The 17708-nt window shown below is 37.4% G+C and overlaps 1 protein-coding gene across 8 annotated transcripts in view; it reads right to left on the bottom strand.

Moving 5' to 3' along the window:
• Cask (calcium/calmodulin dependent serine protein kinase) overlaps positions 1-17708 on the bottom strand; it is a 329031-nt gene that overhangs the window by 91473 nt on the left and 219850 nt on the right. For all 8 annotated transcript variants that reach the window (XM_052170182.1, XM_052170184.1, XM_052170185.1 and 5 more), the window contains exons 8-9: positions 13659-13781; positions 6949-7032 (exon numbers count right to left, since the gene is read on the bottom strand). In XM_052170182.1, the coding sequence (XP_052026142.1) occupies positions 6949-7032; positions 13659-13781 (207 nt within the window). The remainder of the gene's footprint in view (positions 1-6948; positions 7033-13658; positions 13782-17708) is intronic.

Here is a 17708-nt window from a genome sequence, read left to right as displayed (position 1 = left end):
AATGTAAACAAAAGTGCTTTGAAAACTGTTGGGCATTCTGGAAGTGCAAATTATTACTAAGCCCACTAAAACAGAGGCAGAATATGAGTGCAAGTCTTTTACTGCTCTACATAGAATTGTTCACTTAGGTCGTTTAAATATCAAACCATGAAAGTGGTATAAGTTTATCATAGTTTCTATGTGAATTTTAAATATTGAACTCATGAGTTTTCTGCAGGGAAAGATAAATCTGCCATGCATGTATGCATGAAAATGTTAGCAGCAATGCATTTCCACAAGGTCTGCTTTTTGGGGGGATCACGTTAAGTTTCTTTCTCTAAATATTACTTGAAAAATGGACTACAGGAAGTGAAGAACCAATATGATGTTGCATGTGTGCAGTTGAGGCAGGAAGATTTGGAGGTCCAGGCTAGCCTGGGCTACATTGCAAGATCATGTCTCAAAATAGCAGCAGCAAGAACAACTACCACCACTACCATCATCACCCCCAAAAAGACAAAAAAAAAGGGAGAAACACAAAATAAAATACAAGTGGTTTTGAAATTGCCATTTGATGCAACTGCCTACATTTCTCATAGTATGGGGTTAAAATAAGGAAGTTTTCCTGTAGGAAAATAAAGTGAAGGTTGAGACTTCTTTCTACAGAAGATCTTATTTCACTTTGCATATTATACATGCTCCCTAAAAGCTGGGTGGAATGGAATTCTTGTGTATCAAATCATACTTCCCACACATTCAAACCAGAATTTTAGAGATGGTTTGTTTTATTTCCAAGTGAAGTTCAACTGAGTTTCTTAATATGTTAGTGTCAGTTTTAAGGCTTTTCCCAACTACTACAGTCAAAGATCTATAGACAAGTACTTATACTGGTACTTAAAAGAGCCTGAGAGAAAAATAGCTTTGAAACAGCAAGTTCCTAGCAGCTTGGTTTATTTAGTTTCTCAGTCCAGGGACCATATATGGTTCCACTACCCAATGCAAGACAATTATGTGAAACAGGAAAACAGTTTCAAAACAGCTCAGATTCACAGAACTTTATTACAGTTTGAGAGCCAATCTTGGTGATGAGCCATTCAAAAGAATTCATTTCATAGGAGGGAAAACTGAGGTCCAGACAGGCTTAGCACTCTGTTATGGTTAAAAATACAATCACCCATAGTCAGAACTGAGATCCATCGATTATTGTTCTTAATTTAGGAGTTTTTATTCCTCTAGGAGTTAACTTTTTAAAAAAACAAAAAACAAAAAACAAAAAAACAAAAAACTGTAAATGGCCAGAGCACAAATATTTTAGGCCTTGAAGGCTACATATTTTCTTTTGTTACTACTCAACTCTGTTATTAAAGTACAAAGGCAACAGACAAAATGTAAATGAATATATGACACTGAATTTTAATAAAACTTTATAACCCTCAAAAAGGTAGTGGGGTGGACTAGACCCCCTGGACTTTGTTTGCCACCTCCCATAGTACACTGCATCTAGTGAAGAGCCCATTCGGTACAGCAATATAAATGACAGCTTATATAAACAGTTCTCTATTTTTATCTGGTTTATCCCATTTGACAAATCTCTTTAAATTTACTAGGTGCACTTTAGCATGTTTTAAGGATGAAACATAGTTTAAAGTTAAGTCTATTTAAAATCTGTTAAGAAAAACTATGATAAAGTTGCAACTTTCTGCTTTCAAAAACTAAAACAAAATTCCTAAACTGTATTTTCTTATAGTAAGGTACACATTTGTAATTTGCAAAAACAATAAAGTTGTAGAGAGTTGTCAGAATGCTCCCCTGTGTTCATTTGCTTTATAAACTGAATTTCTTATTTGATAATTTCTCCATGTATTTAATTCTTTTAACCACACCCACTCCCTGTATGCTCCCACTAAGTCCCCATCTTACTTTCACACCTTTGTGTTTTCTGTCTGATTTTACTTTGTGACTTCACAGGACTTAACCTGAGCGGCCTGCCTGGATATAGGTGTAGAGCTATCTGCTGGAACATGGGAAACTTACCATTGACTACACTAAGAAAGAAAACTTTTCCTCTAGCGGCCTCAGTCTGCTATTAGCTTCTTTAAGTGGCATGGAGCCCCATGAACCCCTCTCCCATCTATGACTAGATGTTTAGGGGCTCAGGACTCTATACAGGAAATCACAGTTAGGGAAAGTTCATGTGAGCTTTCTTGAGAGGAGGTTCTTTCTTGCTTTCTATATGAAAAGTATAAGTGGTTTTATCCTCTTAATTGAACTGCTTGGCTTCAACTCACTGTAGCCCTTGTTTTGGATGAGGGTGTGTGTGTGCTGAAACAACGTGGCTAGATATCCTAGGTTGGCTTTGAACTTGTACTGGGATTACAAGTGTGCAACACCCTGCTTGGCTGAAACTATCATTTCCTAAAGTGATTGTAGTTAATTCACTCAAACACAGACTATTGCTTCCGTATAGATATTTTTTCTTTAAAGGCCAAAACTTATATTTATGTTCCATTATATTTCAGTTTAATAGAAGTTATATAAATAGAAACATTGAAATGAAAATTGTTATAATACTCAGATAACTTCTGTGTATATAAAAATCAGAAGTGATAGTGAAAGGGATGAAAATATTTTATTCCAAAACATGTTATTTTAATTAAAGAATTATTTGAAACTTAGGAAACATTTTTTAACTATGTGAGAATTTCATAATGCACATATAATCTGTCTGCTTCATTATAGAGAAATGTGCTTTCTATGGGTCAAAATAATTCCTAAAGCAAAGGGGCTAACTTTGAGAGCAGATATCCTGCTGAGCTTGTTGCTAGGTTGACGAGGTCATATACCAAGAGATGCCCCTTTCTTTAGAACACTTTCAGTAGCTGGTACTCAGTTTACTTATATTCCCACTGTCAACTTGGCTGTACTTGGAATCACCAAAAACATCTCTACTGGGTGAGTCTAAGAGTGTTTCTAGAGAGGATTAACGGAGGAGGGAAGGACTGTCCTAATTGCGGACAGCACCATTCCTTGGGCTCAGGACCAAGACTGAGTAACGAGAAGGAGCTGAGCCCCAGCATTGCTCTCTCTTGGCTTCCTGACTGTGGGCACGACATGACTGCTCTCCTCATATTCTTGCTGTTATGTCCCCATATACTCTAACAGGGAGCCAAAGTGAATCCTTCCTTCCTTCCTTAAGTTGGTTTTGTCAGGTATTCTGTGGTGGCAATGAGAAAGTAACTAATATATCACTTAAGGAGCCTGCACCTGGAGCACAGATCTTCCTTGCAGCCTAGATAACAGTCGTCCCAGATAAATCACCCGTTACTTAGATTCCCAATTTCTCCGAGCAATTAGTTTATAGATCTTGTATTTATTTTGTTAGATTTATTTCTGAACATTTCATTCTAATGTTGCAGTGAATAGATATATTTCTTAATTTCCTCTTAAGACTATTCATTGCTCATATGTGTGTGTGGGTATATATGTATATTATATATATAGAAATATATATGAACCATTTTTGTTCTGATTCATAACCTATACTTGTTGTGAACTTGTTATTTCTAGTGAATTTCTTGAGATTTTCTATAATATGGAATCATGTCATCTGCAAAGACAGTGTTATTTTCTTTCCAAATAGAAGCATTTTCTCTTCTTATCTGAATATATTACAATCCAGGAATCCTTATTTCTAATATGCTCCAAATGATGCTGATCTGTTGGTCCAAGAGCCTCACATGAGGAGTATAGACTAGTTTTGTCTTTCCTTAGTTCTAGTTACTTACAATCATTCTTTGTATGAAAATATTACAGGCAATATTCTAGAAGCCAATAATTTAGATGTTTTAAATGACTTTTATGATAATATATTACTATAATTATTGCATTTTATTATGAATTATTGTTAATCTTACTGTGCCCAATTTATTATATTTTATTAGAAGCATATTTATATATAAAACAGCAGAATATATGCAATTCAAAACAGAGATTTCAGGCATACTAAGGGTCTTGTACGTTGCATGGCTATATTAGTTGTGGAAAGTAGTCATAAAGAAGCAAGTATAATCATACAAGTATAAAAACTTCTTGTAGATACTGTAAGGGGAAATGATAACAGACAGTAAGAAAAGCCTAAGCATAATTACTTTAGAAGAAATATAAGAAGAGAGATTATTCAGTAAAAGTTTTCAATGTTTTATACAGTTTTTAAATGTTCCTCAGGGATGGCAGACTGTTCAATGGGTCAAGGTGCCCGCCTCACACAAGCTGCCCTCCACCCTCCACATGCCTGGCATCGCATGTTTGTTTCCTGACCTTCAGGCACACAAAATAAATAAAAATTAATCAAAGGCTAAAAGTTTCTAAAATTTCAAAAATGTTAAAGTGAATGATTACCAAGACTGTAAAATGGTATACAATACTTATTTGGGAATTACAATCTTTATAGATTACTAAGTCCAAGGTAGTACCATTAAAATCTTAATATATTAATAAAAATCACAAAGTTAATATCAAAAAACAATATCTCTGGAACAGTTACCACATCCTGGCATTCTTCTAACTGCTGTAATAGTAGCTCATTGAATCCTGCTCCTCCTAGGAATTAGCTGCACTTTGCACTATGTATACTTCCCAGACAAAGATGACTGAGGCATAGAGACTTTAGGCAATTTGCTCAAGGCTTCCAGCAAGGCAGGGTCAGAACCAGCATTTACCTACTCACCATAGCTTCAGGTGCTCTTTCCTGCATTGCTCTATACCTCTTATTTTTCCTATTAATCAAAATTCAATAACTGGCTTTCAGCAAGTTTTCAGTGAATTTTAGAATCATTTCTAAAGTAGTCTTAAAATTCTGGTTGCAGCACCATTTGAGGAACTTCAAATCAGTGTCTAGGGTAAAACTAAATGGGTGCCTAGCTGTTTATTTGTGGAAATAAGCTGTGGGGTGGTGGGTATTGGAAAGCAGGGAAGTTAACATCTTTGTTCTAAAGTTCCATAGAAGTCTAAGAAGGAGAAGAGCTCCCTGAGGAAGGAAGGTATGGTATTGCTAACCGGGTGGCTGACAACTCTCGGGAATGTAGCCTTAGCTGAAAACAAGCCCAGAATCATTAGGCTGATGTTTCTAATTCTACGTTACTTGGCGTGTCTTGAGACTTTAAATAGCCCTGTAAAGGGATGTGGTAAATCCACATGACCCTTGCTTGTTGTGATAGTTTGGCTCTGTCCAAATGAATCTTAATCACCAGTTTGGCTATTTTTGGTCCACATCTACTTCTGTGGCACCAGGGGAAGAGCATGTCTCCTGTGATGGTGAGCTCAGGCCTGAGTGAGACACCTCTGCTTGGGCAATGAAGGTTCGACCTTGCATAACGTTATGTGAAGCCAAAGCAGAGCCAAGGATTAAAGATGTAGAGAAGAGTTAAGAAAGAAGCACAGACACTGTTTTTTGGACAGAAAACTAACTTCAAGAGAGTTGCCCAAATTTGCTCTGCACGATTAACATACCAGTTCAGGTAAAGTAAAGATGTTAAGCCTTAATAAACTTCTTTGGGCACCATCTCAATGACAGTATATCATTAATAACTATTTTTTTTTGCCAAGGATTCTATAAAAACATAGTGAAGAGCCAGTTTAACCTCCTGACAACAGAAGAATTATAGAAGAAAAGCTTAACTAAAAATGCTCATCATCAGCAGTGATATGTGAAAAGTTCTCTTGTTGTTCAGCAGCATTCCACGTCCAGTAGAATCTTCTACAAGGGTAGGAATGGTTGGTGTTTGTGCTGTTCAATCCGGTAGCTACTAGGCCACTGAGCACTTGAAACATGATGGCATGAATGGGGAACTGGCACTTGGATTTTTAAGTTTTAAGTAACTTAGATTCACACACCTACATGTGTCTAATGGCTACCATTGTGGGCATTTCAGCCTTCTATGGTGCCCTGAGAGTTTCCCCAAACATTTACATATAATTTCCAGCTGTATAAAACCACTCCTAATCTTTAAGGCATGAAGAATAATAAATAGAATCATAATTTAGGGCATCTGAAAATACTCAAGAAGTTTTTGTAGTTGGTAGGAGTCACTTGATTAGAGACTATTATTATCCAATCAGCTTCTGCCAGAACAGACCTAACATGTTTAGCACCACAGATCAAACAAACATCAATCATTTCCTCTGGATCTTTGTGACCAGCTTCTGCTGCCTCACAGCATTTCCCACCAGAGCTGGAGAGCTCCACCACTAATAGTGGGTGTTTTTCAGAAAGTTCTGAATTACAATGGCTCCCCATGATTGGCCATTATCCTTGTGCCCCTTTACTTTTTGAGACAGAGGACAGGGAGAGTGGCAAGAAAGTCACAGAGGAAGAATAAAGGATGGCAGGAGATCTGCAAACATTTTCTCACACGTTATGACAGTGTGCCTTTTGTTTATTGCTTTAAGATGGTTGTTCAACGCTAGAGCCAATGTTAACTCAGCTGCAGTTTCCAGAGAACCAAGGTTACATTCAACAATTTTAAAGCTACATTGTTAGTTTAGCATTTTGAAGCAGTGTCTCATTATATAGCCCAGGCTGACCTGAAACTAATTAACCTCCTGCTTCACCTTTCTCAATGGTGGGATTATAGACATGTGCCATGTTATTGTTCAAATATTTATGTTTGGAAAATATAGCTTAGGTTCATAATGTAGCCATATTTTTGCCATGAAGTTTAGCAGAACAAAACAAATCTAAAATATAATGTGTCTTCTAGTTTCTAAATTTTGCTTTGATTCATACTGAAATATTAACTTAAATGATTTAAAAAAACCCAAAAGTTTATTGAAATGGCAACAATTTTTAGAGATAATTTAGTTGTAGTAAAATTAATAGCTAACACAAGGATTTGTTTATGGAAATCCAAACAGAACAGAAGCATGAATACAAACTCCATCTAGTGAGGTCTTAGGATTTTAAAACCTTACCTTTAGTTTTCTTCTTGCATTGAATTTCCTCAGCTGTTCTACTGTCTCTGGAAGATGAATTTTGTAGGCATAACGATCCCGCTCCTATAAAAGAAGATTATGGTCATATATAACCGCTGAAAAAAAATGAAGCTTAACATAAATTGTGTAGGTCAAATTCTTAAATGTAATGTTTAGATTTAATTATAGTAAATTGGTTATTTTATTCCATACGCTGATACAAGTTCTGATAGAGGTTCTATGAACATTAAAATTGATGGCTAAATAATAATTTTTAGCAAAAATAAAGGACTTAGTAAGAATAAAGTAATAGATTATCTACGTTTTAGACAAAGTTACCACAATGATTGTAAAACTATGCAGTTATCTTTTTCTATTCAATTTTTTTTTAGTTAGCATGCAAAATAAGAGCTTTCTATATGACTTTTTTTTGCAGATGCACACATACATTGTCCTGAAGTTGTCTTTACTATGAACTGTCAGGTAAAATGAGTTCTTAAAAATGAAGTCTATACTGATTCAGCATTCTGTACTGTCAGCAACAACTGAACAACAAAACCGTATAAAGTCTTCCAACTAGGACAGAATTTTCAAGGGGCATCTAATTCAACCACTTCACCCATACAGGGTCTGCATCAGTCCTTGCCCAGAAATAACTTCCTTTGTAGCATCCCTTTAGAATTCCAAGAGAGTAATTTCAAATTCTATTTTAGAAGAATCAAACCAGATCTCTATCTTTTACTCTGCACAAATGTCAGCTCCAAATGGATCAAAGAGCTTAATGCAATACCTGGAACTCTTAAACTGCTAAAGGAAAAAAAATAGGGAAAACACTTGAAGATATAGGCACATAAAAGGTCTTTCTCAATAGGACCCTGGTCACTCAGGAAATAGGGTCAACAACACACAAATGGGATCTCATGGTAGTAAAAGGCTTCTATGCAACAAAGGAAACTGTCAATCGACTGAAAAGGCAGCCTATAGAGAAAAATCTTTGCTAGCTAGAGATCTGACAGAAAAGTAATATCTGGAATGTTCAAAGGACTAACAAGACCTAAGAAATAACCAACTCGACAATTGGGCTAATGAAATGGATAGATACCAAAGATGAAATAAATATAGACAATAAACATGAAAAAAAATGGTCACCCTCGCTAGCCATTTGAGAATACAAGTCACAATTATCCAGACTGGCAATCATTAAGCAAACAATTAACAAATGATGGGATACTATTTACCTAGAGAGTGACTGAAATAGAGCAAAGGCCCTAGCAGAAAGGTCCAAGGAGTGAGAATGTGTGGAAATTGTAATAAAGAGCAAGCAGATTAATCCATGTAGAGAGAACATAATGATCAGACAGTGGAGACACAGATCAGATGGGAGGGGTGATGAGCATGGGGCAGGTTGGGCTGGCTTTATTATGTGAGGACAGGGACAGGACAGGGGTGCTTGCTGCCCAGCCTCATGACTTGAGTTTTATCATCAGAACCAACATGGAAGAAAGAGAGAATCATCTCTACAAGCTATCCACTGACTCCTCCCTACAATATATGCCATGGTAAGTAAGTTAAGTAAGTAAGTAAATAAATAAATAAATAAATGACTTGTATTCTCAAATGGCAATGGATAAATGTAAAAAATCCTTCTTATGAACATTCAGATACAAGTTAGTTTTTGTGTGAATATATACTTAATTTTTCTAAGGAACAGACAGAATGGCTAGGCCATGTAAATGGGTTATGTTTAACTTTTTAAGAGTCAGTCAAACTGTTTTTACAAATTGGATGTATCCTTTTACAGTCACAGTGACAGCACGAGTTATAGACGTTCTGTATCTTTGTCAACACTATGTGTGATTAGTCACATTTATTAATTTTTTGTTTAGATTTATTAAATGTGTTTGCTTGCAGATGTGCACCATATCTATACAGTGCCTTTGAAGTCCAGAAGGCGGCACAGATTGTCTGGAACTGGAGTTACAGATTGTTGGGAGTCGCCGTGTGGGTGCTGGGAATTGGACTTGAGCTCTTTGGTAGAGAAGCCGGTGCTCTTAACTGCTGAGCTACCTGTCTAGCCCCAGCAATTTTTATTTAAGCCATTCTAACACAAGTGTACAGGTGTCTCTCTCTGTGGCAATATTTGGATTTCCCTAATAACTACTAATGCCGAGCAGCTTTGAACATGCTTATCAGCTATCTCTGTAGCTTTGTAAAAAATGTTTGCTCAAGTATTTTCAAAGTTTGCATTAGATTATATGTTTTCTTATGGAGTTTTAAGAATTCTGAACTCAAGAAGTTAGACTCTAGAGAACCAAATAACCCTATTAAAAATGGGGTACAGAGCTAAACAAAGAATTTTCACCTAAGGAATTTCGAATGGATGAGAAGCATCTTAAGAAATGTTCAACATCATTAGTCATTAGGGAAATCAAAACAACCCTGAGATTTCACCTTACACCAATCAGAATGGCTAAGATTAAAAACTCAGGAGACAGCAGGTGTTGGCAAGGATGTGGAGAAAGAGGAACACTCCTCCATTGCTGGTGGGAATGCAAGTTAGTACAACCACTCTGGAAATCAGTCTGGCGGTTCCTCAGAAAACTGGACATGACACTTCTGGAGGACCCTACTATACCTCTCCTGGGCATATACCCAGAGGATTCCCCGGCATGCAATAAGGACACATGCTCCACTATGTTCATAGCAGCCTTATTTATAATAGCCAGAAGCTGGAAAGAACCCAGATGTCCCTCAATGGAGGAATGGATACAGAAAATGTGGTTATTTACACAATGCAATACTACTCAGCAATTAAAAACAACGAATTCATGAAATTCTTAGGCAAATGGTTGGAACTGGAAAATATCATCCTAAGTGAGGTGACCCAATCACAAAAGAACACACATGGAATGCAGTCCCTGATAAGTGGATATTAATTAGCCCAGAAGCTCTGAATACCCAAGACAGAATTCACATATCAAATTATTCCCAAGAAGAAGGAAGGAGAGGGCCCTGGTCCTGGAAAGGCTTGATGCAGCATTGTGGGGGAGTACCAGGATAGAGAAGTGGGAGGGGGTTTATAGGAGAATGGGCAGAGTGAAGAGGGCTTATGAAACTTATGGGCAGGGGGGAACTGGGAAAGGGAAAATCATTTGGAATGTAAACAAAGAATATAGAAAAAAAGAATTCTGTTCTTTACCAGATACATAATTTGGAAGGATTTATTCTCAGTTTGCAGTTTGTTTCTCATTCTCTTACTAATGTGTCTCAAATAATAGTTTTTTAGCTCTGTATGTATTTGGAGATAGAACAGGATGTTCTAACAGACTGAACATGGGTAATGGGAGGAAGAAGACACCATGATACACCGCAATTTTGGGTATGAGTAAATGGAAGTTTGATTCCTATTGTACTAGGAAGACTAGGGCAAGTAGCTTGAAAGATGCATGTCTTTCAACAAATATCACCAAATGGGATTTACAGTTCACTATGAAAATACTCCCTATCTAATACATAAACACTTTGCCCAAACTGTTAGGTATCAGCAATAAGGAAATCAGTTCAGAAATGAAGTACTGAAAGGACTGTCTAGTGGTGAGTGAGGAGAGAGAGCAAGCATATTTCATCACATGCCTCTGCTGATTAAAGGCTCTGGGTAGGTTCCTTGAAATAATGGCTGCAAGACCGAAAGCTGGAGAAAGGAAGGTAGACATTTTAGGGGTCTGAGGGTTGGAGGAGAAATCCTAGGCTGATATTGCTGCTATTTTATTTATTCTATTTACTTTGCTTTATTTTATTTTTTGATTCAGCTTCAGAAGTCAAAGGACAAGAAACACTGACAAAATCAGCCCCAAGAAATGCCCACAGAGAAGCAGCTATCCATGCAGGATAGAACCTTCTGTCTTTAACGCCCTAGTACTACCATTTGAAAATTGATTTACAGTCTGGCTCTGTCTTCCTTTCAGACTAGAAAAGTCACTACAACTATGATCCTGAACTCTGTGTATAATTAATTCTACTTTTTTAGGATGAATATTCATAGTAATTTTTCATTAATTCTAATGAAGGTATTAAAAGCGTAAAAGTCAATAACTATAAGGGATTCATATATTACTTAGTTTAATACTCAGATTCTATTTCAACATGGAATAAATAAAATGATCTGTTTTTTTAAACCAAAGAAATAATTCTTTCTGCTCATACTTTTGACTAACAACAATGACACTTTGATTTTGGATACTTTATTACAAGAAGGTTCATCACTTTCTTTATTTGCTTTGTAGTTATTGAAGGCATTTTTATTAAATGATAGCTTACATTTTGGCCTTTCTAAATTAACATAACTTATACCCACTGTAATGGGAAACATCTATAAAGGAACAAGGGCTAAATGCAAATTAAAATTGCTCCCTCCAGCTAGCTAAGCACCTCACTGACTTCATCATCTCCAGAAGACACACAGGCAATGTGTATCAACAGTAGTTCACACAGCAGGTAACTCTGGTTCAGCTTTCCAGACTTTTCCTTTTTTATTATTGACATTTTAAAAATTTTGGTGCCAAAAATCTATTCTGTATAAAGCTCAGACTACTTAGGGTGAGAACTATAATCATCGGTAGGAACAAGAATTTCCAGGAAGAAGTATGCTATTACACAAGATAAGCTTTGATAATTTAAGCCACTGTAATTGTATAATGCTAAGACATTTTATAAAGGATCTTAAAAATGACTTAAACAGCTGCTATTGTCCTTATTTGGCATTTAAAGCAACTTCTAAATGACTAAAGATCTTTATTAGAAAAAGCCAAGAGAATCAAAGATGGAATAGGAATCTTCTAAGATTTTCATTTCATATCAGGGAGAAAAGTATACTAAAACTTACTAAAAGTAAGAAAGTACTGAAGAATCTATTCTTTGCTAGGAAAATCAGAAATCCTAGTATCAAAAGGTTTAATGAAGATTTCAAAAGTAATATTCTTTTAAACGTTATTGGGGACCATACTTTGGGATTTATGCATGCTAGGAAAGCACTTTATCATTGGACAACAAAATACCCCCTCAGCCCAAGAAGGATCAAGATTCACTGAAATATCAAAATTGCTCTACAATATCATTCCACATTGTAGTCACCAAGATACATTATTGTTCGATATTTTTACATATCTTAGTATCTTGCATAACATCTGAGGAAGCATCATGATATAATAGTCACCAGGGGAGATTTTACCAACATTTAGATTTTATCTAAATATGGATCTGATGTGAGGGAATAAACCACAAAGTGACCTAGAAGAAGAATATTCTAGAGAGACAGCATGATTAGTACAGGAATGTTGAGGCAACAGTGTGGTCTGAGGATCAGCAACGTGGCCAGTATGACAGACACTGAGGCATGGAGACTAGGAAAGGGTTAAATCAGCAAGGTATCAGGAAATTCAGTTAGACAGTAGGTTAGGGAAGAATACTTCAGGTGAGAGGCCTGGATTCAGGACTCATCATGTACAATCAAACTCAATGAGGCCTTCCACATATAGAGTGAGATGGAGGCCAGTCAGTGGCAGATCCATCAGGACTAGCAGAAGGGAAACAGAAGGCAGGTGTCCTGGGAGCCAAGGGAAGAAAGTTTCAGGAGATGGATGTCAAATGTCAACAGATCAAGAAGTTCTGGCTCTGGAATGTGACCACTAGACTTAGCAATGCGAAGGTCAGTCAGTAGTGACTAGACAAGAGTTGGCTTTCCTTTGCATTTTGGAGGTTCTGGGTTGAAACTCAGGGCCTTGCACAAGCCAGGCAAGGACTCTACTGAGGCATACCCACAGCCAATAAGAGTTGTTTTAGTGGGGTTGGTAGGATGGAAATTCTGACTAGTATGAGTTCAAGAGAAAGGAAAGGGAAAGATTGGAGAAATGGGTACAGATAATTATTTTTAGTTTTGTAATTGACAGAACCGAGGAATGGGGGCAGAAACTGGAGGAATTTGTAGGCTCAAGAGAAGGCAGATGTTCATGTATGCATGTGTATGCAAGCAATAAAAACAATCAGAACACATTAAATCTAAAAGATCCAAAAACTGATAATGAAGGAAAGAGAGAAGTAGCTGGAGCAATGTCATCGAGTTAGTGAAAGGGACAGGATATAAACAATGGGTAACAATGGTAGGCTGAACTAAAGTCTTGGCTCTAACTAACAGTAACAGCTTTTGTGACTTATGGCAAAATTCTGAACATCTCTGAGGATGTATTCTTCCTTATGAAGCAAGAATTTCCTGGAATTATTGAACAATGCTTTAATGAAACAATACTATTTTCTGATGTCTTAAGATATGATTTTCCTTAATCCAGAAAAATGGGATAGAAAAATAACTTCTGAACACCTCTCTCCCCTAAAATTGTAAATCTACACCTATTGAAAACCAGTGAAATCTTAGCATATACAGTCATATGCAATATAAAGATAATGTAAGATGGAATGGTTACTTTAGATGCTCCTTTTCATCTTTGGTACATGTGCTGCTGGACAACAGCCTGTCTTAATTTGATTTTGTGCCCAGTCCAATAGCTAAATATCATACATGTCTCAGACAAGGTGCAAGACAGTAAACACAATGGACAAAGCTGATGGCAAGGCTGAGGAACAAGTAATGAGTGAAAAGATCCATCTTGTGGAATTCTTTAAGGTCAGTGTGGGTGGTGACCTGGGAGCAATGGTACCTTGAGCCATGGGTGATTCAGTGCTTCATAAACAGTGATCCTTTCAGCAGGATCCAGCATCAGCATGCGGCGTACTAGGTCTTTGGCACTTTCAGAGATATGGCTCCACTGCCTTGGATTCATCTGAAAAGAAACAAGGAAAGCTACATGGTTATTTTCAAGAAGTCAACACTTTTATACTATTTCAGCGTAACATTCTCAGGGCAAATCGCAGAGATTAGAAGACTTGCTTCCCGAGGAAGAAGACATAGCGATGCTTTGTGGTTTTGTTCCTCATTATTTGTATCAGCAATTGTTCTGTTGTTGTTGCTCTATTATAATATTTTCAATATTTGAAAGGTCTGCCCATGACTTTGGTTTCTAGTTTTTGATCCTCAGCTAAAAAGGCTAGAATATACTGATCCACAAAGTACTGAAATAAATTTGAAGTGAAAAAAAAATTAAAGAAAGTTTCTTTTTTGGAGACAAGGTTTCCTTAAGCCCAGGATAGACTAGAATTCACCGTGTAGCCCAGGTTGATTAGCTTCTTAAGTGCTGGCATTACAGGTCTATGCCATCACACTCAGATAAAGATTTGAAAACCAGTGTCTTCCAATGTTAGGATCAGGTGTTAAAAGAGTGTGGTATGCACTAGTTTAATCTTAGCAATCGAGACACTAAGGCAAGGGAATTATGAGTTCGAGGTAAGCTTAGACTAGGGAAAAATTCCTAACGGAAGAAAGAAACGCACATACACACAAGCTCTAAAACAAAACTGGGGGCAACATTAATTGTGAAGCTATAAAAAAATCATTAATTGGATATTCTAACTGGGGTAGTCAATATATAAGGAAAAATATACTATCATCATATCTCTGTAAAATAGCCAATTCCACTTGTACACTGTACTCAGTGAAGTTCTTTCTTTTAGAGACAGCTAATTCATGTGGTAAAACCGAGTAAAAGTAAACAAAAAGAAATTACACATTTTTCAAGTCTTTTGATAATGGCTGTGGATCTTTGAGGGAAAAACTGGAAGGCTCTGGGGAAGGGGATATGTCTAAGGCCAGAAATGAGAAAAACACTCAAGGAAAGTGCTCAGAGCTTGGAGCTGGGAAGGGAAGTGGCGGTAGTGGCAAAAGTGGAAGTTGCCTGATTGAAAGCCCATATGGGAGCTGCCTGGTGCCAGGAGCTTCGTATAGTAAGTTCCAGCTTTTGGAACTGTTGCTGTTGTCTGTCAGCATTGGAGACAGAACCCTGGTCCAAGTGCTCTGCCAAGGAACCACATCTCTGGCTCAGTGTGCTGGCCTTAACCATTAGAGATCTGTGTCACCTCTTAAGAGAAAATGGAGAATGAATATAATAATTTAAAGCCAAATGAAATCACAGTCCTTGCATAACAGCATAAAGGAATCATTTCAGTTTGGCCAAGGGCTAGCAACAGACACAGAGCTTTGGCTCAGGTGAGGCTTTGAACTTACAGATGGGGAGGGCAAAGAATCCGCCTGGTAGGGAGAGCTCTTACAGTTGGACAGTGTTCCATTTTCCTTTTCTTAGAGGCAACATTACTAAAGCAGCCACTTTCGTTTATTGAATCACATGAGGTAACTGGCATGAGATTGCTTTGTCATTCTATTGGAATTGTGGTCAATGGACCTGTCTGAAATGTGTGCTGGTGACTGATTAGCCACTGCCTAGATAGTTATGCTTCTTTGTCTTTTCCCCCCAACATGTCACAAGCTACAGTTATCTGGGAGGGGGAGCTCAACTGAGAAAACTCCTTCATCAAATTGGCCTGTAGGCGAGTCTGGAATTTTCTTGATTAATGATTGGTGTGAGAGCAGAGGGCCACATCTGGTGGTACTGGGTTGTATGAAAAAAGCAGACTGACAAAGCCATAGGGCACAAGCCCATAAGCAACATTCCTCCATGGCCTCTGCTTCACTCCCGGCCCCTAAGCTCCTGTCTTGGCTTTCTCCAAATATGGACTGTAACCTGTAAGCTGAATAAGCCGCCCCCCCACCAACTTGCTATTAGCCATGGTGTTCATCCCAGGAGTAAAAACCTAACTAAAACACCCTTCTTTCCTGTCATGGGCCTCATGTGTTTTTATTTGTGATTTCATCGAGCTTTCCTTACAAATTTTACTGGATTTTATTGCTTCTTTTGATAAGTACTGTCAAGGTGTTGAAATGATTTTTTGAGATGTTTAAGAATAACCTAAAAGTGTGTGAAATACAGTACAAGATTGGCAATATATTAAATATTGAAGCTGAGAGCTTTCCACTATCCTTGTGTGTTTGCTCATTTTCATGATAAAGAAGCAGCAATACACACTGATAGAATCATATCACAGTATGTCAATAAAAAATGAAAAGAAAAAGAAAAAAAGTAGAGGCCCATGAAGTTCATAGAAGTGGCAGACATGCTTTAAACTGCTGCTGGAGACCTGGGCATTTTGTAACAGAAACCATAAAGACAAGCAAGAAGAGAGAAAAGCTAAATAAAATGGGAAATAAATTCTAAGATGCAAGGCTTCAAACCCTTGGTACAGAAATCATGGTATGGCTGCTCCCCTATCACTTCCTAACTATATTGCCATTATTTGCTAAGAATAGGAAAATTTCAAATAACTTAATTTTTAGACAGTGCAAGCAGTCGAAATTACTTGTCAAGGCATAAAAATAAGTATTCAATGCTTTAAAAATAGACAAAATCAAATACCAGACACTGTTGGAATGAAGCACATTGCCTTGGAAACCAGGAAGTAAGCAAGTGAACAAACACAAAGGAAGAATTCTATTATTAGCAAATGCTTATAACTCAAAAAGGCAGGTGGGAGATTTTTATCATGTGGTAAGTACGCCATCTCCCTGAAGTGCTCAGCGCAGGTCCTGGTACAGACGAGTCACTATGCCTGCTGCTATGCTTAGGAACCTGGTGCCTGACTTTGTTTCCTTCTTTTTGGTATTTTTGAAACAGAGCCTCACTGCATAGCTTTGCTTGGTCTGGAGCTTGCTATGTAGCCCAGATTAGCCTTAAACTCATACTCTCCTGCCTCAGCCTCCCAAAGTCTGTGGTTAAAGGCACACACCACCAGGCCTGGCCCTTCATTTTCAACTGAGTTTCTTCCAATACATTAGCGTCTGTAATTTCATTTGATTTGGTAATATTCAACCAGAAAGCCCAGTCTCTGTATTACTGGTAACATTCACAATCTCCCAGGATAGGAGAGGGACCACTGCTTAATACGCAATCTCCCAAAGTATTTAGTTACTTTGAAAGTATTACTTTTATTTACTGGCCAACTGACCCTAAGCCAAGCAGAAACACCTACACTTAAAACTTCTGTTTCGGAAAGATACTGTTTGCTTTCATGGCCTCACAGTGCACAAGGTAAACAAACTAAAGTATTTGCCATTTTCACCTCCATGTGCTTTAGTTATAGTTTAAAAGGATAAGACTGCAGCTCTGAAACTACCTTTCCACATGATGGGCTGGACCGATGGCTCAGTTGTTACAGAGTGAATATCGGTGCTATAGAGAACCTGTGCTTACTTGCCAGCTTTCACATGATGTGTCTAACAACTACCTGTAATGTAACTCCAGCGCCAGGGAGATCTGCTGTCTCTGGCCTCCACGGCACCTATTCTCTCTGGCGCACATACCCACATGCAAACACAGACACACACAGAGTTAAAGATGAAATACATCTTAAAAATTATGTTACTGACAAATTGAAAAGAAAATGTTACCAACTTCACAGTTTGGGAGTCTAGTGTTATATAAACTTGTATTTGGTCTAACATTATCAGGCATGGCCAAAAATGAAGCACTGATTCAGTTGTACACTCTCACAGCTGTAGACCCTGCCAGATACACAGAGTAAGATGGGTTGGGACTGTGGATGGACCTTCAGCTTACTTATTTCTCAGAGTCCTTAGGGCTTTTTTGATATAACTCTCCATAATACCAGTCACAGTATTGATTTTTTTTAATAATGAAAAAAAGTACCTGAGTGAAATTTCCATTTGAATGTCATGAATTAAGAAAAAAGCTTTAAAAATAAAG

The sequence above is a fragment of the Apodemus sylvaticus genome, chromosome X (genome assembly GCF_947179515.1).
Source record: "Apodemus sylvaticus chromosome X, mApoSyl1.1, whole genome shotgun sequence".
In the NCBI taxonomy this organism is placed as follows: Eukaryota; Metazoa; Chordata; class Mammalia; order Rodentia; family Muridae; genus Apodemus; species Apodemus sylvaticus.
This window is presented reverse-complemented; position numbering and strand designations above follow the sequence as displayed.